The 27194-nt window shown below is 43.1% G+C and overlaps 1 protein-coding gene across 1 annotated transcript; it reads right to left on the reverse strand.

Moving 5' to 3' along the window:
• Positions 1-1290: 1290 nt before the first annotated feature.
• Positions 1291-17089, reverse strand: LOC133999695 (ATP-binding cassette sub-family C member 12-like). The gene is made up of 29 exons (XM_062439001.1): positions 17025-17089; positions 16781-16921; positions 16229-16376; positions 15899-16135; positions 14361-14534; positions 14110-14257; positions 12195-12343; positions 11468-11575; positions 11062-11268; positions 10605-10676; positions 10373-10497; positions 10210-10282; positions 9106-9309; positions 8533-8667; positions 8187-8229; positions 8038-8088; positions 7843-7935; positions 7560-7663; positions 7264-7446; positions 6606-6832; positions 6248-6385; positions 4478-4667; positions 4048-4137; positions 3778-3967; positions 2854-3013; positions 2021-2099; positions 1771-1884; positions 1501-1665; positions 1291-1383 (listed from the first exon to the last, which is right to left on the reverse strand). The coding sequence occupies exons 1-29, from the start codon at positions 17087-17089 to the stop codon at positions 1291-1293; spliced, it is 3906 nt and encodes a 1301-aa protein (XP_062294985.1).
• Positions 17090-27194: the final 10105 nt, after the last annotated feature.

Genomic DNA, 27194 nt, shown 5'->3' on the forward strand with positions numbered 1-27194 from the left:
TACAGGTAAGGACTGTATCTACCCTCACACTACAGGTAATGACTGTATCTACCCTCACACCACAGGTAAGGACTGTATCTACCCTCACACTACAGGTAATGACTGTATCTACCCTCACACCACAGGTAAGGACTGTATCTACCCTCACACCACAAGTAAGGACTGTATCTACCCTCACACCACAGGTAAGGACTGTATCTACCCTCACACCACAGGTAATGACTGTATCTACCCTCACACCACAGGTAATGACTGTATCTACCCTCACACCACAGGTAAGGACTGTATCTACCCTCACACTACAGGTAAGGAGATACACAGTAGGAATGCAGCTTTTTATCAATGTGTTTGTTAGATAGGTAATGAATAATAAATAATAAATAATATAACAGGCTGCAGATAAAACACTGCTGCTCTGTCAGTGATAACTTTAACTTTATTAGTATCAGCACAGTGAACATGTGGAGACACAAACTCCGTCACAGCAGACTGGCAGCTGATCAGCTGATCCATCATCAGACACAGACTCGCTTCACGTGACGCTTTGGAGGAAATTTCTCTGAACTCATATCTCCTCGTCTCTTCTCTCCTCAGTGGAAAAGACACAATGAGGGAAACCTGGATGTAATTTAAGAGAATGGAGAAGCATCCATAGCTGCTAGAGCACCGTCTTCCTGGGATCATATGTGTGGTTCACCTCACAGTGAAAGCCGTTACTTCTGATTGGATCTCTGCCCAAGTTGTCCCACCTCTTCCTAACTTGGCTTTTGTCATAGTTTCCGTCCTCGTGCTTTAGTTTTTATTCAGTTATTGTCTCGTTCCGGCAGAAAAAAAGGTTATTGACAAAAACAATGATGAAAATGATTTGTCAACAAAATGAACACTGATCCAAGCTGCTGAGTGATGTTGTTGGTCAGATATTCTAACAGCAGCTGATGATGCTGAGCTGATCTTTAGCTCATTAGATGTTCAGTTGGCTCCATCTAGTGGACAGATAGTAGAACTACATCATGTGATATCTGACACCGACTGGGTTTCTGCTACAGGTTAGACTGGTTTTGACGTCACTGATGTTTTTTAGATGTGGACTCTGAAGTTATGAGGATGTGACAGCGTCCTCAGATCAAATGCACACAGACAGCAGGACTGATGAGGGAGAATGAGCAGCTTCTTCTCTCCTGATGTTTCCTCTACACATGAAGGTGGAGTTACTGGATAAAAATCCTCACAGCCAAGTTGATCAAATCTTTTTAAATAATCAGGCAGGCTGTGTCGGTGCGTTTGAGGGCTTCAGGACTTCACAGTATTAGCTGCAGTCAACAGAGAGTTGAACAGTGAGTTCGGTCTTTGCTTCAACACGTCTGGATGATCGAACTCCACAACCTGTCAGACAGAGAGGCAGCGTTCACACAGACAAGCTGGAACATGTGTGTGTGTGTGTGTGTGTGTTTGTGTGTATGTGTGTGTGTGTGTGTGTGTGTGTGTGTGTGTGTGTGTTACCTCTCCGTGGTCCAGCACCAGGATGCGGTCTGCCTGCAGCACTGTGTTGATGTGATGAGCGATGGTCAGCATGGTGCAGTGCTGAAACGCCTCTCTGATGGTGATCTGGATCAGAGCGTCTGTCTCTGCGTCCACAGACGCTGTCGCTTCGTCCAGCAGGATGATCTGATGGACAGACAGACATGAATTAAAGGCAGTATCGTGAACCTAGAGGGCTGAGTTACTAAACATGATGACAGCCTGCCGGTAGACTGTAGACTGTAGGCCTACCTTACTGTTTCGTAGCAGTGCTCTGCTCAGACACATCAGCTGTCTTTGTCCTACAGAGAAGTTTCCTCTGTCCTCCGTCAGCTCTGCCTGCAGCTTCCTGTCCAGACGGCAGATCTGATAACACAGAGGAGCAGCACATCACTGATCTGCACTGAAGCAATGATCAGGATAACAAAACGATGATAATAATAATAATAATAATAATAATAATAATAACAACAGCAGTGACAGTGTAGATGAGGAAACGTACGGTCTCCTTCATGTACGTCTTGTCCAGCGCCGCCCAGATCTCTTCATCACTGTAGCTGTTGAACGGGTCCAGATTGTTTCTGCAGACACACAAACACCGACACACCTGTCTGTAACCACATATTACACACAGCTGTTCCCATGGAAACAGGTGCTGTGTGAAATAGCTGTTCCCATGGAAACAGGTGCTGTCTGAAACAGCTGTTCCCATGGAGATGACTGTTGGCATCCTTTACTGCTTCTGGACGGAAAACTGTTTTCACTGTGAGGAACTGGAGACTCAAACTCTCTAAAAATCATCTGACACACTGCCGGCCTTCATGTATTGATCATTATTGTAATGTGACTATATCTGTACATATAGAGCCTCAGAGGCAGCGCTGTTGTTCTGTAAATATATGAAACTTCACTTTATTCAGATAAATAATGTGGCAGCTACAACTGTTAGATTTAATCTGTGAGACCAACATGTATCTTCTAAAATTAATTATATCATATATCAACTCCGCAGAGACCTGTTAAAAGGGAGTTTTTTCTTGCCATTGTCGCTAAATGCTTGCTCATGTGGGAATGTTGGGTCTCTTTATAAATTAAAACTTGAAGAGTACGGTTTAGAACCTGCTCTATGTGTAAAGTGCCTTGAGATAACTTTGTTGTGATTTGGCGCTATACAAATAAAGATTGATTGATAGATTGATTGATTGATAAGAGCCAAACATAAAGCTTTAGTTTGATCCATCAGCCCCATATTTAAAATCTGAACTTCATTGCAGACTGTGGACTGGAGTTGTGCTCAGGTTAAAGTGGAGGACAGCAGGAAGCAGCTGAGGTCACCTGACAGTCCCGGTGAACAGCACAGGATGCTGGGGGATGATGGACAGGTTCCTGCGCAGGTCCAACAGGCTGATGGATGTGATGTCCACTCCGTCTATCAGGATGGTTCCTGCAGCCGGTTCAACCAGCCGAAACAGAGCGGCAGCCAGAGACGACTTCCCTGAACACACACAGACCAGTTTCACCTGATGGAGGTCTGAGGACCAATTGTTATTTTTAATACAGTTTCTTTGACAATTTGCTGGACTTCTCATTTCTCTTTCCTGTGGACATGTCCTCCTACACACCTGTCTACAATAAACTGAAGGTGTGCACAAGTCTTTACAGTTAACTGTAAGACCGCATTCACACCAAATCCAGCAATGCAGGACAAACACCAGTCCTCCATTCATTGATCAAGGAGAGATTGGATGAGGATCAGCAAATAAAATGAATTGTCCGTCCAGCAACAAGCTGAAACTCAATCGAACATCAAGCTGCAGTGTCCAGTCAGGTTACTTTTACTTGTTGACTTTGTTCTCATTTTTAAAAAGACGAGAGAAAAAAAAGAGAGAGAGCAGTGATGGTTGAGAGAGCTAGAGAGTGAATGAAGAGAGCGGCAGTAGCAAGAACAAAGCAGAGAGTCAGAGAAAAGTTATTTTTTGGTGGTTATGTTTTAAAGCATAATGAACAAAGCTCCACACAACCCTGCAGGAAGGCCTAACACCTGGTAACACCTGTACTACCTGACAATAACCCATACCAGCTGACCCAACCTCCATCATCTCTCTGCTCATCCGGTCCAGGTCACGGTGTCTGCAGGGTAAACAAAGACCTGGTCCTCCTGCTGGACAGGACTGCTGCTGTGACCTGGACCAGAGTAAGAGACGGATGCTGGACGGATGGACACTGTTCAAGTTCCTTCTATAACCTGCATGTCTTTACCGGAGCCTGTCCTTCCCACGATGCCCAGCTTCTCCCCGCCTCTGATGTGGAGCTGGAGGCCGTTGAGGACGATGGGCGAGTTGTTCCTGTACCTCATCTTATAGTCCAGGAAGGTGACGGCTCCATGCTGGGGCCAGTTCTCCGGGACCTGATCCACCTGCAGCTGCTCTGAGGACTCAGACTTGCAGCCCTGTAACAGAACAAACACTGACTGAGACTGCAGACAGCAGAGACCAGACCAGCAGGCAAATGCATTCATCTCAGTCTGACCGTAATGTAGTCCAGCAGCCGCTCCACAGAGAAGAGCCTCACCACCACCTCCGTCAGAGCCTGGATCATGAATTGACAGTTGCTGGTCAGCTGGAAGAAATACAGAAATATTATAAATATTCAGTCTTCAGGTTCAAAGACTTCAGTGACCCTCTGACTTGTGCTCTAATCATCTGTTGGATGGATTGCTGTGACGTTTTGGTTTGATTCAGGATGAACTGTAACAACTTTGATCCTCATCTTGAGTGAAAACTTGTCTCTTGCAGCTTTATGAATCTGTTTCATAAAACGAGACACAAAAGCAGAGACTGGAGGGAAATAACAGGAAGAACTGGAGTTTCTAGGATCAGTCAGAAGCTGAGTTGAGTGTACAGTTACAACTATGAACGACACTGATAGACTCTAACAGTCGGCGGTCTGACAGATGTACCTGAATGATGAAGACCAGGGCGAGAGCTTTCATAGGCGGGCTGCAGAATTCATTAGAGCTGAAGACGACCAGCAGAGAGACCGGCAGCGTCATGATGGTGCACAGAGTGTCCACCAGGAAACACAGCCATCGCATCCCGTAGTTAAACAGTAAGAAGTGGTTAGCATTGATGTCAGACAGGCTCTTAAACCTGCAACACAAACAGGACCAGTCAAAGGGAATTAACATGGTCATTATTCACACAGGGCACAGCAGCAACTAGACAGGAGGCATGAGAATAGCAAACAATTACATAATATAATAACATAAAACATATTTCCTGACATCACCACAGATTGTAGTTTATATTAATTACTAAGAAATTCAATTCAAATGTATGTATAGAGCTCTAAATCACAACAGAAGTTCTCTCAAGGCACTTTCCACATAGAGCAGGTCAGACTGAGCTCTTTATTTTACAGAGATCCAACATGAGCAGCAAAGAAAAACTGTCGGGAAGAACCCTCAAACAGAACCGAGGGATTTAATATGTAGATGCCTGGCAAGACTGTGGGGGTTCCTGCAGCGAGGCTCTGCTGAGATAGTAGAACCAGCAGTAGGCCTAGTGTTCTAGTAGGTTCATAAGGTTCTATGAGCTGGGAGCGCAGCGTTCTAGTAAGTTCATAAGGTTCTATGAGCTGGGAGCGCAGTGTTCTAGTAGGTTCATAAGGTTCTATGAGCTGGGAGCGCAGTGTTCTAGTAGGTTCATAAGGTTCTATGAGCTGGGAGCGCAGTGTTCTAGTAGGTTCATGAGGTTCTATGAACTGGGAGCGCAGCGTTCTAGTAGGTTCATAAGGTTCTATGAGCTGGGAGCGCAGTGTTCTAGTAGGTTCATGAGGTTCTATGAGCTGGGAGCGCAGTGTTCTAGGTTCATAAGGTTCTATGAGCTGGGAGCGCAGTGTTCTAGGTACATAAGGTTCTATGAGCTGGGAGCACAGTGTTCTAGTAGGTTCATAAGGTTCTATGAGCTGGGAGCGCAGTGTTCTAGTAGGTTCATGAGGTTCTATGAGCTGGGAGCGCAGTGTTCTAGGTTCATAAGGTTCTATGAGCTGGGAGCGCAGCGTTCTAGTAGGTTCTATGAGCTGGGAGCGCAGTGTTCTAGTAAGTTCTAAGGTTCTATAAGCTCTTTCAGATATGATGGAGCCTGATCATTAAGAGCTTTGAAAGTGAGGAGAAGGATTTTAAATTCTATTCTAGATTTTACAGGAAGCTAAATGCAGTGATATGATCTCTGTGTGCAGCTGCATTCTGGACCAGCTGGAGAGTCTTTAGAGACTCGTTAGGACAGCCTGATAATAATGAATTACAATCATCCAGCCTAGAAGTCACAAATGTGTGGACTAGTTTTTCAGCATCATTGTGAGACAGAATGTGTCTGATTTTTGTAATATTATGCAGATGAAAAAAGGCAGGTCTTGAATGTGTTTATGTGGGAGTTAAAGGACAAATCCTGATCAAATAAAACTGCCACATTCATGATGTGTTTGACTTAGTTTTGAAACTCAAAACCGGGTTCAACTTCAAACTTCCACTCAGTGTAAAGTATCTCTGCCATGAACTGATGTGACTGAGTTTTAAATGCTGTCTGTGAATGGACCAAATGATCTGATGTATGCTCTATGAGAGGAAGGAGGTTTAATGTTTAGCCTGAAAGGTTGCATATGATGTTAATTATAATGTTGTTAAGTGGTACGAAGTGCTGTTAGTGATGGACGACAGGAGGAGTCTCACAGCTTGGTGAACTCGTCAGTCTTGTTGTAGGCATGGATGGTGCTGAGGCCCTGAGCGATGGAGGTGCTGAGAGAGACGTAGGGAGACCGACTCATGTTCTCCATCTGCTTTAAGTCACAGATGTTCCCCAGAAACATCCTGCAGAGAAACAGGAAATAAACCCTCTGAGCTTCACTTTCATCAGTTTACAGTCATTGTAAACAGGAACTAAAGGGACAAGAACAACAATCACTACACACAACAACAACAGTGGTGAACGATACCTTTGGATCACTTTTAGAGCAACAGAAACGCTGACAGCCAATCAAAATCCATCTGGCCTGTAACTGTGATTTTCCTGCTCAGTTTGTCGACTCACCAGAGGAGGAGAACCAAGAGTGTGACGAGGACAAACACCGGCAGCAGCATGATGGGGAAGATAATGGAGTTCATGACGCAGATGCAGACAGCGATCAGACAGAAGGTGAGCAGGATGTTCAGATTGTGAGGCACCAAAGAGTCCATCTCGTCCTGATATCTGGAGAAGCAGTTGAGGATGCTGCCGGTCGGCGTTGTGTCAAAGAAACTCATCGGACTCGCCAAGAGCTGAGGGGAACATTAAGGGCCTGATTTACTAAGATCCCAAATAGTGGGTACTAAATTGTGTGCACGGTGCAATAGATTGCGCGTGCCGTTTTGCAGGTGATCTACTAAGAATAACTGTAAATGAAAACAGGAGCAACAGGTGCAGACAGCAGTATTTAAATGAGGGTTTTGTGTCTTAATGGAGAGTTTGGACGAGCAGAAAGCTGCAAGAACAAAATGAAATGTGATCAGGTTCTAGTGGAAGAGGTTAACTAATATATTGAGTTATAACAAAAACTAATATTACCAGAAAAACCCACATATGGAGAGTATTAGAGACAAAGTCAATGCTGTTAGTAAAACCACAAATATTACACTTTAAAAATATTAACACAGGTGGAAAGACGCAAACCTCCACATGTTGAGTAAAATAAGACATGGAGCCGTCATACCTTCTTCAGCAGGCTGTGGTGCAGCGTGGTGGAGGCGTGGAACGTCACTTTGACGAAGCAGAAACATTTAATCATGCAGACGATCAGCAGGAGGACGGTCAGCAGAGCAAACATCAGCTGGTAGAAGGGAAGGTCGGCGTTCAGAGAGATATTTCCTTCCTCTGACGCCGTCACGTTTCCTGTCTGAACAGCAACAACCAGGATGTTACACCTGACTGTGTTAGTGTGTTAGTGTGTGTTGCAGTGTGTTACAGCCAAAAAAACAGTGTGTTTGTGTGTGTTGCAGTGTGTCTGACCCCGTGTTCCTGCTTCAGCCAGTAGCCGAGCCACCAGTAGCTTAAAGCTCTGTTAGCGATCATCACAGTGAAGATGAGGAAGATGAAGAAGCTCACACAGTAACCTGCAGGAAGGAAATGAAACAATGTGTGTTTGTGTGTTCATTACTGTGTGTGTGTGTGTGGTTGTGTGTGTGTGTGTGTGTGTGTGTGGTTGTGTGTGTGTGTGTGTGTGTGTGTGTGTGTGTGTGTGGTTGTGTGTGTGTGTGTGTGTGTGTGGTTGTGTGTGTGTGTGCCTGCTGACCTCCGGCTGCCTGACAGTACCGCTGAAACGTTCTCCATGTGGACAAACCGTCCCTGTTGGTCACCTGATGGATCAGCTGATCGTCCACAGCAGCTTCACAGAGAACAAACTGCTTATTATTGATCCACATCCAGTTTAAACTGCTCCACGCACACCCCCCCCCCCACCCCCACACACACACAGACTCAGACTCACGTTTGCAGTCAGATGAAGGAGCGTCTGAGTTCTCATCCAACATGTCGAACACTGTGAAGACAAACATTTAGATTCACGTTACTTCAAACAGCACAAAGTTTCTTCATATCTCAGTGGAAAGAGTTTTAATCTGAAATAAAGTGTTGAACCTGGGTTCAGCTCCACCTGCTTCTTCTTCTCTTCTTTCTCATTCTGTAAACAGGAAACAGCAGCACAGGGTTCACACTTTATATCTATCTATCCATCTATCTATCTATCTATCTATCTATCTATCTATCTATCTATCTATCTATCTATCTATCTATCTATCTATCTATCTATCTATCTATCTATCTATCTATCTATCTATCCATCCATCCATCCATCCATCCATCCATCCATCCATCCATCCATCCATCCATCTATCTATCTAAATGTTGTTCTTGTTGGTCCACTAAGCACCAGCTGCTCTTTGTCCCCTTTAAATAGATTTAAACTGTATTTAAAGTGTCTCACTGAGTTCTGCTCCATCAGCTGTTTGTTGATCAGCTCAGCGTAGAGTCGCTCCGCCTGCAGCAGATCCACATGGCTCCCTGACTCCAGAACCGCCCCGTCCTTCAGAACCAGAACCTCATCACAGAACTTCATGTACTTACGATACAGAGAACATACAGAGACTGTCATCACGATGTTGGACCGTAAAGGTAAAAAATAATGGACGTAGTCACTGTGATGTCATATGTTGGTCAGGGTTTGTTCAAATCTTTACAGCCTGGTACAAACAGTCACTACCATGGTGAAGTAATCATGTAGTAATTATGAAGTAACATAAATGTGACGTAACCCCAGATGTAACATCGCTGTTTCAGTGTTTCCACTTCATCAAAGTTCTTTGTAAGATTTTAGTCACCTAAAAGTTCTCGTTCAGTGTTTGGTTGAACTTAAAGAGCCTCTGAGGAGTCACACGTTCAGGTCTTATGGTGTCTAAGTTTAGTTTTAAAGGTTTTAAATCTGTTTTTGGACAGTCGGCTGTAGACAGTCGGCAGCATCTAGTGGCCGTCAGAGGAAGTGCAGCGTGCATTGACTCACCTGCAGCTGGTGCGTCACCATGACGACAGACTTCCCCTGCAGCTCCTTCCTGATGCAGTCCTCAAACAGGTGTTTAGCTTCGTGGGCGTCCACGGCGGACAGGGGGTCATCCAGCAGGTACACGTCCCTGTTGGAGTACACGGCCCGGGCCAGACTGATCCTCTGTTTCTGCCCCCCCGACAGGTTCACCCCCTGCTCCCCCAGCTGCAAACACACACACAGACTCAGAAGTCCACACACAGACTCAGATGTCCACACACAGACTCAGATGTCCACACACAGACTCAGATGTCCACACAGACTCAGATGTCCACACACAGACTCAGATGTCCACACAGACTCAGATGTCCACACACGGACTCAGATGTCCACACACAGACTCAGATGTCCACACACAGACTCAGATGTCCACACACAGACTCAGAAGTCCACACACAGACTCAGATGTCCACACAGACTCAGATGTCCACACACGGACTCAGATGTCCACACACAGACTCAGATGTCCACACACAGACTCAGATGTCCACACACAGACTCAGATGTCCACACAGAGACTCAGATGTCCATAGAGACTCAGATGTCCACACAGACTCAGATGTCCACACACAGACTCAGATGTCCATAGAGACTCAGATGTCCACACACAGACTCAGATGTCCATAGAGACTCAGATGTCCACACAGAGACTCAGATGTCCACACAGACTCAGATGTCCATAGAGACTCAGATGTCCACACACAGACTCAGATGTCCACACAGACTCAGATGTCCATAGAGACTCAGATGTCCACACACAGACTCAGATGTCCACACACAGACTCAGATGTCCACACAGACTCAGATGTCCACACACGGACTCAGATGTCCACACACAGACTCAGATGTCCACACAGACTCAGATGTCCACACAGAGACTCAGATGTCCACACACAGACTCAGATGTCCACACACAGACTCAGATGTCCACACACAGACTCAGATGTCCACACAGACTCAGATGTCCACACACGGACTCAGATGTCCACACAGAGACTCAGATGTCCACACAGAGACTCAGATGTCCACACACAGACTCAGATGTCCACACAGAGTGTCTCTCACCATGGTCTGGTCTCCATACGGCAGGACGTCCAGGTCTTTCTCCAGGTTGCAGCAGCTGAGGACTCTGTTGTACCTGCGGAGACATCTCTCTGTCACTATGGAAACAAACGGCAACTTCAGCACGGTGGGGGGGGGGGGGGTCAGAGGTCATGTGTCAGTCTACCTGGGACGGTCCAAATGTTCCCCCATCAGGATGTTGTCTTGGACCGTCCCGTAGAAGATCCAGGGCTGCTGGGAGACGTAAGCGATGGATCCGTGGACGGAGACGGAGCCCTGCAGCAGGTACATCTGAGGACAGAAAGACAACAGAGTCTTTATCAGGTGAGACAGACGCTGCAGATTATACAGCTGGAGTTAGAAATGATCATGATATTTATTTACTGAGAGACACTAACCTGTTCCAGCAGACTGCAGATCAGCGACGTCTTCCCACTGCCAACATTACCACACACACCCAGCAGCCGGCCCTGCCACACACACACACACACACACACACACACACACACACACACACACACACACACACACACACACACACACACACACACACACACTGTATTGATCCATTAGATTCACTGTCAGTGAACAAATTCTGGAAGAGACCGGCGTGAGGTTAAGATGAATGTATGACCCCGTCTCTCAGCGGTGGCGTGGCGGTGTGATGTCATGAATTACTGTCTAAAAACAGGTTTTAATTGAACTCAGTACTTTAAAGGTAACGTACACGACGTCTCCGTGTGCGTCTCGTGGTGACCATCGTGGTTAACGTGTGTTTTTATTTACGATGACTTCAGATTTTCTATAGATTATTTAACTTACTCACAACCTGAAAGCAGGTAAGGGATGTCTCACCTTTGGCAGGGTGAAGGAGATGTTCCTCAGGGTGGGCGGGGCCTCAGGGTGTCCCTGTTTGGACTCTGGGTCGCCCCTGTCCTCTGTGTGGGGGGGGCGGAGCGGTCTGGTCCAGGACAGGGTGGCGTTGTCCATGACGACGGCTGCTGACTTGCTTTCTGTCATGTGGACGACGTAAGACTCTGGATTCTGTATCAGGAGCAGATTCTGCAGCACACACACACCTGAGTGATGTCACACTGAACAGACCAATCAGCACCTCCCACTTTAAAGTGCTCCAACAGACCCCCCCCATAAAAAACCCTCGACTTGTCTCTACAAACACGAGTCAGTCATTTGCACTAAACTGTAGCTCAGAAGGTTTTGGACTCTTCAGGAGCCGTTCAGGTGAGATGGGATCAGTTACCTTCAGGCGCCGCGTGGACACGACAGCTTCAGCCAGGCACTTAACGGCGTTGGGTGTCATGAACAAGATGAAGCGCATGCTGTTGAAGATGGTGATGACAGGAATCGCCTGAAGAAGAAACAGAGAAGCTTCAACAGCAGCTGAGACTTTAACTCTTCTGCAGTCAGATTAACTTTCATGAGCTGAAATAGTGACGGCTGCAGTCAGTCAGTCTGGGGTTACACCATGGTTACGTAATCACACAGTAACCCCACCACTGCTCCGCTCTGCCAGTCAGCTACATCATCATCAGTCAGCTCTGTTCACCTGGACACTCAGCTGCTCCACATCAGCCATCAACCCTCTATTTAAGCCTCTCCTGCTCACTCACTGCCAGATTCTTCTTCTCATGTCAGACTCTCCATCGGTTGGACTTCGCATTCTGCTCCATTCATCCTCCAGACCCCCCCCCCCCCAAAAAAAAAGCTCCTAAAGACTGATAATCTGCCTAATGAACTGAACTTTGCTGCATTCATCTTGTTAACCCTCATATCTGCCAATAAAGTTCATTACCAACTCTCCCTGTAGTGTTCTGTGCTTCACCGTTACAGATAAGATGAAAATATGGTTGGTTATAGAGTCGTAATGTGGATTTCAGCTGATCCTCATCCTGTTATTAAAGGAATATCAGTACCTGTAGTAATTAATGATGCTTGTGTGTTCAGGTCTGTGAGTGAAGTTTTCTCACCCTGTCGATGCTGAGCGGTAATCTGAGCCCCGTGTGAAGGATGAAGGTGCAGGTGGCGGCGATGATGGGGACGAGGGGGCTGATGGTCACGCTGAAGTTCTGGATGAGAGCAGCTTTCTCCAACATCCTCCTCTCTGTGTTCCTGATGTCTGACAAACAAACACATCCTGCTGAAGTCGTTCATCTGCAGCTCGTCACAGCTCAGAGCCCCGATCATTCAGACTGATCGGACATCTGAACTGTTCTGACTCTAGAAGTCTGGATCAATAACACGTTACCAAAGCAGCATCAGTAACACCAGAGTGAGGCTGTTACACTTCATGCACACCACAGCTGCAGAGATTAATTAACAAAAGACAGTTTATCAAAGAGGACGCTCTGAAGTTTGATGAAAACGACTCGTCTGTTCGTACCTGTCAGGGTCCCACTGTGTTTTCCCTCTATGGTTTTTATACAAGGCCGTAGCCAGGATTATTCAAATACCGAGGTCAAAAGGAAAACCACAACGTATATGTCACTTTAATGTAATCCATGATGTATTTATGTTGCTTTCTTGCTGCACATTTCTCAGTCATGCTCTCTCTTGTGCTCCAGTTCTTTTTTATCATTTCCAATTTTGCAACTTAGATCAACTCCTATTTCATTATTCTACAACTTCCATGGATGTATATTTAAACATTATAACTGCAATATATTATTTTCTTTGTTTGTTCTTAAAATGTGAAATGGAGCACGGCATGCTGGGAGAAAAGGGCTCGTCATCCAATGAATGAACAGTTTGCAAAATCGGGTCAAGTCCAATTAACAAAAGTAGAAAACATATTTCTGGTGATTTTCAAATCGCAGTTCAACATCTACTGCAGCGAATATGTTTCTGGAAGTGAGCACTATATATATATAACTGCTACTTAAAAATCTCCAGTAATATGCTGGCTGAATATTTGTGAATTTGTGACGAATCTGCTGGAGCTGTTCGGTAAGTTAAACCAGTTAAATTGGAAACCAGTCTCGGTGGATTTCAAAGCCTCACTCCACCGCTGGCTATAGCCGACTACTTTGGTTTTGACATGGCAGCGGTATCTGCAAGTACGTGTCACGTGACGGTCCGTTGATGCAAGGATAATTGTCTTGTCAGGTATTTTTTTACTTCACAATGAAACGAAATTTCAAGAAAAAAATACAGAGGACATGACCTCGGTGTCCTCAATGGTAGCTACGGCCATGATTTTATACATATATGGTACGGCAGAGGTCAAGCTGCAAAGGTTATTTTCTGAAAGAGAGTAAGAGGCAGAGTGTATGTGCAGAGATTCAGCTAAAGAGCAGGAATGAGATGTGAGAATGATCAAGGACAGTTTGGGAGAAGAGTATGATGAGGTTGTGGAAAACAACAGGAGACATTGGTGTGTGTCTCTTTTCTTCTGTGCAGAATAAACGACTCCTTTCCCATAAGTCACAAGGCTGTGAATTGTCATCTTTGACATGAGCTAGACATGGTACAGACCTCTTGTGGGTGTCTATGTGTTTTTGTGTGGAGCTGGGCGGAGGTGGAGCCTTCCTGCACACCTGCTGTTCATCAACTCGCCTGCGATCCATGTTCTCATCACCTGACTGTTAAAAACCAGGTCCTTCTCTGCAGTCGTCACCAGGTCATCCGCTCACCTTCCTGGTAGTGTGCCTGTCTTTGAATCTCCTTTGAGTTTGCTTGTCAACTGATCAGATTTCTGGTTTCCGTCACCTTGTTGGATCCAGAGCTCCACCCTGCGTCCTGTGGTTACCCTCTTACCCGCTACCCAGCTTCACTCTGTTAAACCCTCGCTTGGACTTGGTATAATAAACCACTTCATACTCTGACTGAATTCTGTGTTGTGTGTACATTGTGGGTTCAAGTGTTCAACATCTGCTGTGACAGTACCTGTGATCTTCTTCTCAAACAAATCCTCCCACACGTACATCTTAATGAGTTTGATGCAAGTGACGACCTCGTTTATAGTTCGGACTCGACTGTCTGTGATGGACACGACTCTCTGCTGGTACACGCTGAAGAGCCTGGCAAACACACACTGACACACACACACACACACTCTGAATATCTCCATCACATTATTAACTGACAGCATTTGTGATGAGAAAGTTTCAGTCTGGTTTCACATTGCGTACACACACCTGCAGCAGGATGAAGAGGAGGAAGATGAGGAAGCCGATCAGGGCGGTGTAGTGGAGGAGGTAGCAGCAGTAGATGGAGCAGGTGATGAGCAGGAGGGGGAAGGACAGCACAACAGGAGCCAAGAGGACGGCTTCAAACAGCCGGTGACTGTCAGAGGTCAAGATCCTCACCATCTGACACACACACACACACAGTTCACAGGATCAGTTTTCAGCTCTGTAATCAGAGTTTTTGGATTATTGAGGCGTGAACGTCTGAGCAGCATTTAACTGAGATCAGTTCTCTACTTCATACAACGCTGTGACAAAGTGGGTGAGAGCACAACATTTGTCCCCAAACACATTTCTACCATAACTTATTAATTTAACTATACTTGTTGTTTGTTTGTTTGGACCATAAGTTAGTCAGTAGTCAAACTTTGCAGATACTTACTATCCTGGGTTTGTTTGTGTTTGCAGTATATTTGGTTATAAGTTACATCTCAGCAGACTTTTGGTTAAAATAAAACACTCTTGTATTAAGTTTAGTGAGTTTATTGGTTTAGTTGAGGACATAAGTTTAGTATTTTCTTTCTTTGTTACTCAACATACTTACATGTTCTCAGGAGACAAAGGGAGGAGTTGGCCTACGTTTCCTGAATGTATAGACTGGTGACATCATCAGTGATGTCACTAGGGTAGAACCATGTGGAGGGGTGGTCGGTGAATTATTGTATACATTATTAAGGGGGTTTATGATTTGATTAAGTTTGGTTGCAGATGTAATACAGGGAGGCTGTATAAAAGTGATGCATTGTGACTGTTAGTTAAATGTTAACCTCTTTGTTACTTACCTGTTTCAGGAGGGGCTCAGGACTTACCTGAGGAGTGGTATAGTCCACATTCATTCAGAGTGCGGGCTGATGAGGGCTCTATATAAGCAGTAGCTGTTAGACTGCTTTGGTAGAGTGTAGCTGTGTACACGTTACTTAACTTGAGTTCAGTTATGCTTATGAGTTAATTGTTTAGTTTTTCCTTTATTTTTGTTGTGTATATCTTTCTGGTTACACATGTAACACTTTTTATTATAATAAACTACCGTTGGACAACTGATCAAGCCTTCTGTGTCTGCCTCCTACTAAAGATCGTACCACTTTGGTCGGCCTGTACCACAGCTGTGATTTTTAGTTCCTATGAACATTTAAATGTGTAACGTTTCTACAGCTGTCAGATTAACGTAAAGCATGAAAAAAGCTGTTTGCTTTACGTGTTTGTGCTAAACTGTGTTGGACACATATGACATAAAGAGAGTCAAAGCTCCATCAGACCAACATGACACATTGGGTCTGATAATAAACATATTCTTACTACAAGTGCTGCTGGAGTTTTGACTTTTTAGACTATTTTCTTTCTCCGTGCACCTTAGAAGTGGGTGAAGTTGTGCCAGAGACTTCCACCCAGTTTCTACAACATATGAAACATATGTGACACACGTGACTGTGGAGAACACATGAGGACTGCTTCGTCCTTCAGAGTAAAACATGACGTTCAGACTGAACCTGTCCAACAGAGACTCCGCTGTGTGTCCTCAGAGAGACGATCTTGTGGAAGCCCAGCGTGCAGAACGCTGTCTTCAGCCTGATGCCGGTCCTCAGGTTCACAGCCCAGCTCAGAGTGACACAGCCCACCCTGAACAGCTCCACAGAAACCAGACCCAGACTCAGAGTCACGCCCCCCAGCACTGAGGACGCCTCCGGCTGGATGTTGTAGCTGGTGAACTCGTGCATCAGGACTCCCTGAGGACGGACAGAGACGTTACACACCAGAAACAACGATGTATGATTGATGGTTGTTATGAGGACATGAAATATGATATAAGTGTGACTCACTGAGCCGACGAACAGAGCCGCTGTGTAGAGGACAGTGATGAAGACGACCAGCAGTAGTCTGGATTTCTGGAAGCGAAGCAGCACTCGAGTCAGAGATGCTTTCTGTAGACCGACTTTATGCACCTCCTCCTCCCAAAGTCTCTGCAGCCTTCACACATGAACACATGAACATTAACACATTAACACATCAACACATCAACACATCAACACATCAACACACTCACCTCAAAGTTACCAACTGCAGCTTAATGATCATTATCCAAAATGTAATCAGTTATTTCTTTGATTATTTTTGGGTTTTTAAACTGTGGATCAGTGTTTGACAGATATTTTACTGTCTGAGAGACTAAAGAAACCAGAATGTAGACTTTCAAATCAATTAATCAATAATTAAAATAGCTGGTGACTAATTTAATAGTTGATCACTAATCGATGAATTCTGTTTCTATCAGGATTTTAATCTTCCTGCTTCGTTATAAACGTTTTTGTGATTTTGAAAGATTCTCCATGAACACACATTAAAATGATGGATGTTATTATGGGATGTCTCACCTGTCTCCGTTGACTCCAGCTCCGTCCAGAGGAGACAGGCTGAGAAAGCTGAAGTCCAGCTTCTTCCTGGACATGGACCACATGACGGCAGACATCCAGGACATGGTGCTGAAGGACAGGAAGCCGGCTCGGTCCAGAGGGCTGAACATGGAGCACAGGGTTCAGATCCATAACCCAGCTCAGCCTCACTGCATCAGCTGAGATCTGTGTATGTGTTTACAGTCAGCTGATGATGATGACTCACCTGGTCCCTGCGGCTGTCTCCGATTGGCTGGAGGAGTATGTGGGAGGGGCTCTCTTACCATTCATCCTGCTGAGAACACAGATCAGTCGTATATAAACGGGTCCAGACCTCCACTTCCACCTCTGGAGGGGTTAGGGTTAGTCAGGTTGATTATAGACGATAGATCAGTAACTGTGAGTGTGTATTAGTGTGCTGCTGCTCATTCTGGAAACTATCGCTCTGCTAATTAGATCTGAAAACTTAAATAGCTTTGATGTCTGCTGTGTGGATGTTGATTGACAGCTGTCCAATAATAGCAGGTCATGTTGAGTGAAAGGAAACAACCTGCACTCCTCATCTGGACGCTCAGCTGCAAACAGAAAACAAAGGAGCTGACGAGAAGCTTCAAACTGGCTCCAGTGAAACCAGCAGGCGGCGTCACACCTCGCTACAGACGGTTACTCACTCAGCAGCTCCTGGTGAAGTGATGGACTCCTTTAAAGAGGAGCTAGCTTAGCGTTAGCGTCGACCTCCTCTGGCATTGCTCCAAACTCTGGAAATGTTCACTTCAGTCTGAATAATGAATGGATAATTACAGCTGAGCACACTGACAGGTGAGTCTCCTGCAGACTGAGAGAGGGAGGAACCTGCCGCCACCTGTTTGTTCCCGCCCACAGACGCCTCCAGGCCTCCAGGACCTGGATGTGTAAAGACACCTGGATACCCCAACCGGTCGAGCGTGGTTCTGCCTGAGGTTTCTTCCTGTTAAAGGGAGATTTTCCTGCTGCTCCTGGGGGAATGTTGGGTCTCTTTAAATGAAATTAAAGAATCATATTAAACTGTATTTGAAATTGTATTTTGTATAACCTAAAAATTAATAAGAAAATACCTTGAACACACAAAAATAAAGTACAGTCTAGACCTGCTCTATGTGAAAACTACCAATTTGACAGATTGACCAAACTGTAAATAAATCACATGACGTTTTTGGGCCCAAAAATACTTTTTCCCACAGACTGACATCATGGTGAAACAAGTGTCTCTAAATCAGCTGATAGATTTTCCTGAGTGTCACAACCTGCTGAATAACTTTTGTTTTCTGTCAGAATTTGATCCATTCAGTCGGATCACATTTAGAGCAGTCTCTAGTGAGTATATATGTGAATGTTTTCAGGATGTGTTTTGTGGCCTCATGCACCACTGAGTAACATTCATAGACACATGCATGTCCCGGGGCCCCTTTTAACGGAGTCATCATGAGAAGTAAACAAACAGCTGTTTACTCTCCAAACTGACAGTAACTGCTCACAACCCTGTCACCTCTCTCCTGTCCCTGAATAATAAAACCATTAAATACTTCAAACTGATTATAAAGGTTACCTGAAGATCTGTAAAAGTACTGCAGTAGTATGAGTGATGTAATATGCAGTATTACAGTAAAAGTACTGCAGTATTATAGTGATGTAGTATGCAGTATTACAGTAAAAGTACTGCAGTATTATAGTGATGTAGTATGCAGTATTACAGTAAAAGTACTGCAGTATTATAGTGATGTAGTATGCAGTATTACAGTAAAAGTACTGCAGTATTATAGTGATGTAGTATGCAGTATTACAGTAAAAGTACTGCAGTATTATAGTGATGTAGTATGCAGTATTACAGTAAAAGTACTGCAGTATTATAGTGATGTAGTATGCAGTATTACTGTAAAGTACTGCAGTATTATGAGTGATGTAGTATGCAGTATTACAGTAAAAGTACTGCAGTATTATAGTGATGTAGTATGCAGTATTACAGTAAAAGTACTGCAGTATTATGAGTGATGTAGTATGCAGTATTACAGTAAAAGTACTGCAGTATTATAGTGATGTAGTATGCAGTATTACAGTAAAAGTACTGCAGTATTATAGTGATGTAGTATGCAGTATTACAGTAAAAGTACTGCAGTATTATAGTGATGTAGTATGCAGTATTACAGTAAAGTACTGCAGTATTATGAGTGATGTAGTATGCAGTATTACAGTAAAGTACTGCAGTATTATAGTGATGTAGTATGCAGTATTACAGTAAAGTACTGCAGTATTATAGTGATGTAGTATGCAGTATTACAGTAAAGTACTGCAGTATTATAGTGATGTAGTATGCAGTATTACAGTAAAGTACTGCAGTATTATAGTGATGTAGTATGCAGTAGTACAGTAAAAGTACTGCAGTATTATAGTGATGTAGTATGCAGTATTACAGTAAAGTACTGCAGTATTATAGTGATGTAGTATGCAGTATTACAGTAAAGTAGTGGTTTGGTCCTCTGACTGATATATTATTATTATGACATCATTAGATTATTAATAGTGAAGCATCAGTGTTAGAGCAGCATGTTACTGTTGTAGCTGCTGGAGGTGGAGCTAGTTTACACTACTTTATATACAGTTAGTATGTTTTGTCTCAAGTGTTCCACTTATTCAACATTTATATTCTGTGTATGTGTGTGTGCGTGGCACATTTAATATTCATGCAGACCCCAACAGGTACAAAACGCAGTGGTACATTCAACATGTACCAAAGGTCAAAATCAAAGGTTCAGTTTTATTGTCTTTATACAACAGATACTACAATATACTACTAAAGAGTTTTCTCACGATGAATTCACACGCAGCAGATCGTCTTTCACCGATTTATTAGAATATCCAGAGTACATATTTATATGTGGGTCCCCAGTTCGCTGGGCTGGAAGAGATCCTGTTTAATCATATTTCAATTATCTCTTTAGACTAACAAACACAAGTAACACTAAATCAAATTGATCAACAACAGAGTGGATATAATCAATAATAATCAATAATATGTGATATTAGTGACATTAGCTCTCAGATATCAGCAGGAAAAAATACAGATTGAATTTAATATGAGAAATTTAACACAAAGAATATATGAGTTTAGTAAATAGACCAACTCATCATCATCATCATCACCATCATCACCATCAGGTCGTGATCTCTTCTCATTGGTTTAAAGTCAGTAGGTCATTTACATATTTGTGGATTTGTCGCTGCAGCAGGAGAACTGGAACCAGAACTGCAGCATCTGTTAAAACTGTTAAAACTGATTTTTATCTGAGCAGTTATCACAATATCTTCATCATGTGAAATTAATAGAAATAAATTCAGCTAATTAGTCCAATTTATGACCATGACGGTAAGAAGGAGGGTTATGTGAGTGCTTTTAGAAAGTGATGTCGATGATCATCTCGGAGTCTTCAGCCCATCTGTGAGTAGCGTTGAGTTTCAGATCATTCTTGGTCCAGTGGTATCTTCCATTATTCTTCCCGTTGTAGTCGACGTAGCAGTACAGCTCGGAGTAGGTGTTGTTATCGGAGACAACAGTCTTGATAAGAGTTACACACTCGCTTACTTCAGACTCTGAGATGCCGAACTTAACAGCGATTCTACGGCTCGCCTCAGGCTTATCAGAGGCTGTAACGGTAATTTCTTCACCAACTTCAAAGCTTGAGGAGATCTCTCTAGTGATCTTGTAGGTATACTCGCTCTCCAACACGTTCTTCTTAAAGGTAACCCTGCCCCCACAGCCCACAGCAGCACCATCTTTCTTCTCCAGTCGGATCATGCTGGGTAACTTGGACACGATTTTGCCGGATTCTAGGTACGGTATTCCGTGGTCCAGACTGGTTGGGTGGTGGATGGTGATTGCAGCGTTGCCCATTCTGAAAACTAGAAACAGTAAAATAATAAAATAAACCAACTTAACAAACATGAAAATAAAAATGGGGACACTGACAGCACCAAAACAAGCATTAGTTGGGACTGTACTGACTAAAATGACTAAAAAAAAGAATAGACAGAGTGATGTGTTCTGCCTCTAAAGGACAAATCCTGACTTTGGACTCATGACTATTAGAGAACCAGAACAGACTGATGTAAAGGAGATACCCACAGAAAGCTTTCTGAGAAACCAAAGTAGAGAAGAGGAAGAACCTCGATATTTACAGACAACAAACTGATGAAATGATTAAAGAAAAATAGGAAATGAAAGTGGCGAGCAAACCTCGCCACTTTCATTACCAAAGTTGTCATAATCAAGACAACCCAAACAATGTCAACTTGTCATTACGAAAACCAAATAACACTCAATGACAACAGTCAGAAACGTTTATGACATTGACATAATGTTTATGACTGTGTCATGTAACAGTTATGACGATATCTTCAAGTAAAGTGTTACCTAAAGTAGATAGCTGGGTCATGTTTGGTCTCTAATCTGGTCAGTGAGGTTTAATCATGTATATTAGTGCTAAATACAAACCTGTTATCAGCATTACTGGCTATGGCCATCATGCAACAGCTCAGTATTTAGTTTCATCTCGTAGATTATACACCTTGTATGATTATTCTAACTTTCTTTCCACCTCAGTTCAGCAGATGGTTTGTTTCATGCTGTCCAGGTCAGTGCTCATCAAATGATCAAAGCAATAAAAACTGAAAAGCCAAAAATGTCCTCAGTGAGACACAAAGGGTTAAATATTAAAAGTGTTTTAAATAAACATGAATTATTTATTTACACCTCAGTGGTTTGTCTTTGAGCAAAGAAGACGCAGTTTTTATTAATTAGTTTCACTTTCACTTAGACCCCCCCCCCACAAACACACCCCCCCCCACACACACACACACCCCACACACACACACCCCCCACACACACACACACACACACACACACCCCCCCACACACACACACACACACACACACACCTCATTTCTTTAGTTAAATGGGATTAAAAGTCGTGTAATATTAATAACAGGAAGTCTTACCTGAGGAGAGAGTGACTGACGTGGTGCGTGTCTCTGAAGCTTTGAAGCTTTAAAGTGTACCTGTCTGCAGCCTGCCGGGTCTAAAGGTCGCTTTCCTGGCTGTCGGGTTGGGCGAGGAGCCTCCATGGCCGGCCAGAGGGAATGAAGAATGTGACTCAGCATTGATTTTTCTGATTATCTTCAACTCAACTGTGCAAAATACAAATTATCTGACATTAGCTGTGCAGTGTATTATGTTTTTATATTACAAATTATATATATATATATTTAAAAAATTAAAAAAATAATATATATATATAAATAAATAATCTGCTGCAGATTTATGATCATGTGATACAAAGATTTTGTTTACTGACTTTAGTTGCATCAGAGGACATAATCATTTTTATACTGTTTAGTAGTGAGATATTGTTCTTTAAACATTTTTACTGTGTAGGTTAGAAACAAGAAGCTGCATCTGATCCGACCCTCCAGTGACAATGTACAGCTTTCACTACTGGAAGTAAGAGTGTTTCTGACACGTGGCGTCTAAAAGAAGAAGTGATACAAAGGCATCTCTTGTGAAATACATATTTTCCCCATCCACTTGTCCTGGATCCTTTTTCTTCACATCAGCTCAAACTATCAAACTAACATGTTACCTTATGGCCATCAGACTCTGAGCGTTGCTGCCTGACATTGTAATAAACACGATGATGTGACTGTTTCGCCAATAAGATGTCTGGCCTTAGAAGATGCTGGATCCACTGAAAAGACAAGACTTCTCATCTATTTTGGACCAACCTTCCTGATCCTGTCTGACAGCTCCCTCACCTGAGACACGGTTGATAGAAAAATCAAATACAAGACTGAGGCTGAAACCAAGTTCAAAAGTCAAGTTACTTTTAATTCTTGCAAGAAGGAGCAAATCAACAGATACACAGCTACCAACCGTGGACAGAGCAATGCTCAGAGGGCAGTCCTCCTGAGTAGGCTTTATACTTAACAAAAGTAGCAAATAATCTTTATCAACAAGTGTTATCAGGGCACCAGGTGGTTGGCTGTTTTCCCTCTTGAGCCGTCCCGTGCTGTCTCCGTTGTTGACTCTCCCCCACCACTGCGACCTTCACATTCTCTTAGTCAAAACATTTCATAACACATGATGGAAATGTACTGCTTCTTGACCTTTTAGCTTCGTGGCCTCTACTCTACAAGTGTGGAATGCAAAGTATAATGCATACACTTTTAATCATTACTATAGTCATTCACGAGCAAGGACCACACCACCAATGAGATACGTTTGACAAATTTATTAACAAGATTTGAATGAATCGTTTGTGCTCTTGATGCGGTGTGGGGAGGATCCGCTGCTGCGCCCGGGCAGAGAGGACCCCCAAAAAACCTCCACCAACACTGAGCGGATCTTCAGAATGGTGCGACGATGATGCGTGGAGAAAGTGCTGGTGTGACCGGGAATGATTAGGCGCTTGTCTGAATTCGGCAATGAAGAAAGGCTCTAAGAGGCATCGATAATGAAATAGTTACGGTGGCGAACTAGGACAACATGTGTTACGTTCAACTTGTGAAAGGGCGTTGCTAATGAAATGGTTGAAGTGACGAGATAGGACGACGTGTACGTTAAATGTATGAAAGGGGCGTTGATAAATGAACGGAGTGACGATAGAAAGAAATGTAGGTTACGTTGAACGCGTGAAAGGAGCTGGATAGTGAATGGTCGTAGTGACGGGATAGAACGACAGATAGGTTACATTAAACGTTTGAAAGGGGTCTCAGCTGGCCGTTTGGCGGAGAGCAATCATCTACCATGGAACCCCCAAAATTGGCTTGCATGGTGTGGTTGGACATATAAACAGCATGGTCGCAGGCATCCAGGTGCCTAATGTCCTTGTCTAAGCGAAACACTGCAGTCGGAGTGAGGAAACAGCATTGAGTCGCTGGCATTTTGGACACGATGTCCACGAGTTAGCGAAACGCTGCGGTCCGAGTGGGGAGACGACATGGTCGCTGGCATCCTGGACCCCGATGTCCATGACCAAGTGAATGTTGCGGCTGGAGTAAGGAAACAGCATGGGTCGCTGGCATTATGGTGCCCGCTGTCCCTGTCTAAGCGAAACGTTGTGGTTGGAGTAAGGAAACCGCATGGTATCATCAATAATAATCAATAATATCTGATATTAGTGACATTAGCTCTCAGATATCAGCAGGAAAAAATACAGATTTAACTTAACATGAGAAATTTAACACAAAGAATATATGAGGTTAGTAAATAGACCAACTCATCATCACCATCATCACCATCAGGTCGTGATCTCTTCTCATTGGTTTAAAGTCAGTAGGTCATTTACATATTTGTGGATTTGTCGCTGCAGCAGGAGAACTGGAACCAGAACTGCAGCATCTGTTAAAACTGATTTTTATCTGAGCAGTTATCACAATATCTTCATCATGTGGGATTAATAGAAATAAATTCAGCTAATTAGTCCAATTTATGACCATGACGGTAAGAAGGAGGGTGATGTGACTGCTTTTAGAAAGTGATGTCGATGATCATCTCGGAGTCTTCAGCCCATCTGTGAGTAGCGTTGAGTTTCAGATCATTCTTGGTCCAGTTGTATCTTCCATTATTCTTCCCGTTGTAGTCGACGTAGCAGTACAGCTCAGAGTAGGTATTGTTATCGGAGACAACAGTCTTGATAAGAGTTACACACTCTCTTACTTCAGACTCTGAGATGCCGAACTTAACAGCGATTCTACGGCTCGCCTCAGGCTTATCAGAGGCTGTAACGGTAATTTCTTCACCAACTTCAAAGCTTGAGGAGATCTCTCTAGTGATCTTGTAGGTATACTCACTCTCCAACACGTTCTTCTTAAAGGTAACCCTGCCCCCACAGCCCACAGCAGCACCATCTTTCTTCTCCAGTCGGATCATGCTGGGTAACTTGTCCGCAATTTTGCCAGCTTCTAGGTACGGTATTCCGTTGTCCAGACTGGTTGGGTGGTGGATGGTGATTGCAGCGTTGCCCATTCTGAAAACTAGAACAGTAAAATAATAAAATAAACCAACTTAACAAACATGAAAATAAAAATGGGGACACTGACAGCACCAAAACAAGCATTAGTTGGGACTGTACTGACTAAAATGACTAAAAAAAGAATAGACAGAGTGATGTGTTCTGCCTCTAAAGGACAAATCCTGACTTTGGACTCATGACTATTAGAGAACCAGAACAGACTGATGTAAAGGAGGTACCCACAGAAAGCTTTCTGAGAAACCAAAGTAGAGAAGAGGAAGAACCTCGATATTTACAGACAACAAACTGAGGAAATGATTAAAGAAAAATAGGAAATGAAAGTGGCGAGCAAACCTCTTCTATCAGTGTCGAAAATACTCAGCTGATCAAAAGGTTTGGTGTCAGCTGACTGTCAGAACTACAGGACCAGCTCACATGAAGGTCCAGGTCCAACAGAGTTCAGATAGACTTAACAGATATTTCTGATTTCACTGATAGAACTAAAGAAACTATAGAGAGTTTATTATATGCTGATATTACTATAGAGACTATAGCGAGTTTATTATATGCTGATATTACTATAGAGAGTTTATTATATGCTGATATTACTATAGAGACTATAGAGAGTTTATTATATGCTGATATTACTATAGAGACTATAGAGAGTTTATTATATGCGGTTTTCAGTCTTTACTGAGATGATGAATTTCACTGACTGTAATCAGACTCTTCAGAGTACAGCAGCAAACCAAACGCTGGTCCAAAACACAAGTTAAACAGCAGTAATATAAAATACTAACGTAGCATTACACACACTAATAAGTGCCCAGACCAAACCTCTTACTGGCTGCTGCTCTAAAACTCCATGTAGTATACATGGACTTAAATATGTTAAATAAATATGAGTTATTTATTTACACCTCAGTAGTTTGTCTTTGAGCAAAGAAGACGCAGACACACACACACCTCATTTCTTTAGTTAAATGACATTAAAAGTTGTGTAATATTAATAACAGGAAGTCTTACCTGAAGAGAGAGTGACTGAGTGTCTCTGAAGCTCTGAACCTAACGAGTCCCTCCTCCTGAACCTTACCGGGACTCTTTTAAAGGAAACGGAGGAGAGGAGGAGACACGATTCAGAGAAATGAGAGATCCTTTCCTCTGAAGTGTCTCTGATCAGCTGAAACTAATAAAGTTACAGTTATTACTGACAGCAGTGTTTTCTCTCTGCAGCCTTTTATTATATTTATTATATATATTATATTATATTACATCATGTCTTCATTGGTCTGCCGGGATAATCCACTTCAGTACGTCCATCCTCTCCCAGCTGCACTGGAGACCTTCAGAGCCCTCCATAACCATGTCTGTCCTTCCTTTTCCACATTCAAGTCTGAGTTAAAAACTTTTCTTTTCAATGAACATTTCTCTTCATCCTCCTCTGCTTTGTTTGATTAATTTATTTTATTTTGTTTGTTTTTGGTTTCTTTTACCCTCTGTAAAGTGTCCTTGGGTTTGTGAAAGGTGCTATATGAATTCAACTTATTATTCTTATTGTATTGATATATTATATTATTATATTATATTATTATTATATTATATTATATCCATGACAACAGTTAATGAGGGAAATAACAGATCATAAACAATCGTTGTAATAAATGAAGAAAGTTGTTTTTAGTTCTTTTGTTGATCAGATGGTTAATTAACAGATTTTTAACTAGATGATGAATCAGAAAACAAAATATAACAGAGTGACACACTTGATTTTATTCTGTAATCTGTCTCCACTTCCTGTCAAACTGCGGTGATGTTTCAGCTGCAGCCAATCAATCAATAATTAAAGGGGCGTTTCAGCTGCTAAAAGACTTCCATGTTTCCTCGCTGCTCGGAGAAGAAATAACAGAATTGGGACTTCCTTCAAAATGGTGTTTTGGACCAACTTCTGGTTCAGGTGAGGATTTAAAAGAAAAGAAGGAAGTTCAACATTTATATCTGTAGTTGGGACTGTACTGACTAAAATGACAGAAGCACAAACCCACTAAAATAAGAATAGACAGAGTGATGTGTTCTGCCTCTAAAGGACAAATCCTGACTTTGGACTCATGACTATTAGAGAACCAGAACAGACTGATGTAAAGGAGGTACCCACAGAAAGCTTTCTGAGAAACCAAAGTAGAGAAGAGGAAGAACCTCGATATTTACAGACAAACTGATGAAATGATTAAAGAAAAATAGGAAATGAAAGTGGCGAGCAAACCTCTTCTATCAGTGTCGAAAATACTCAGCTGATCAAAAGGTTTGGTGTCAGCTGACTGTCAGAACTACAGGACCAGCTCACATGAAGGTCCAGGTCC

This window comes from Scomber scombrus, chromosome 1, assembly GCF_963691925.1.
Source record: "Scomber scombrus chromosome 1, fScoSco1.1, whole genome shotgun sequence".
In the NCBI taxonomy this organism is placed as follows: domain Eukaryota; kingdom Metazoa; phylum Chordata; class Actinopteri; order Scombriformes; family Scombridae; genus Scomber; species Scomber scombrus.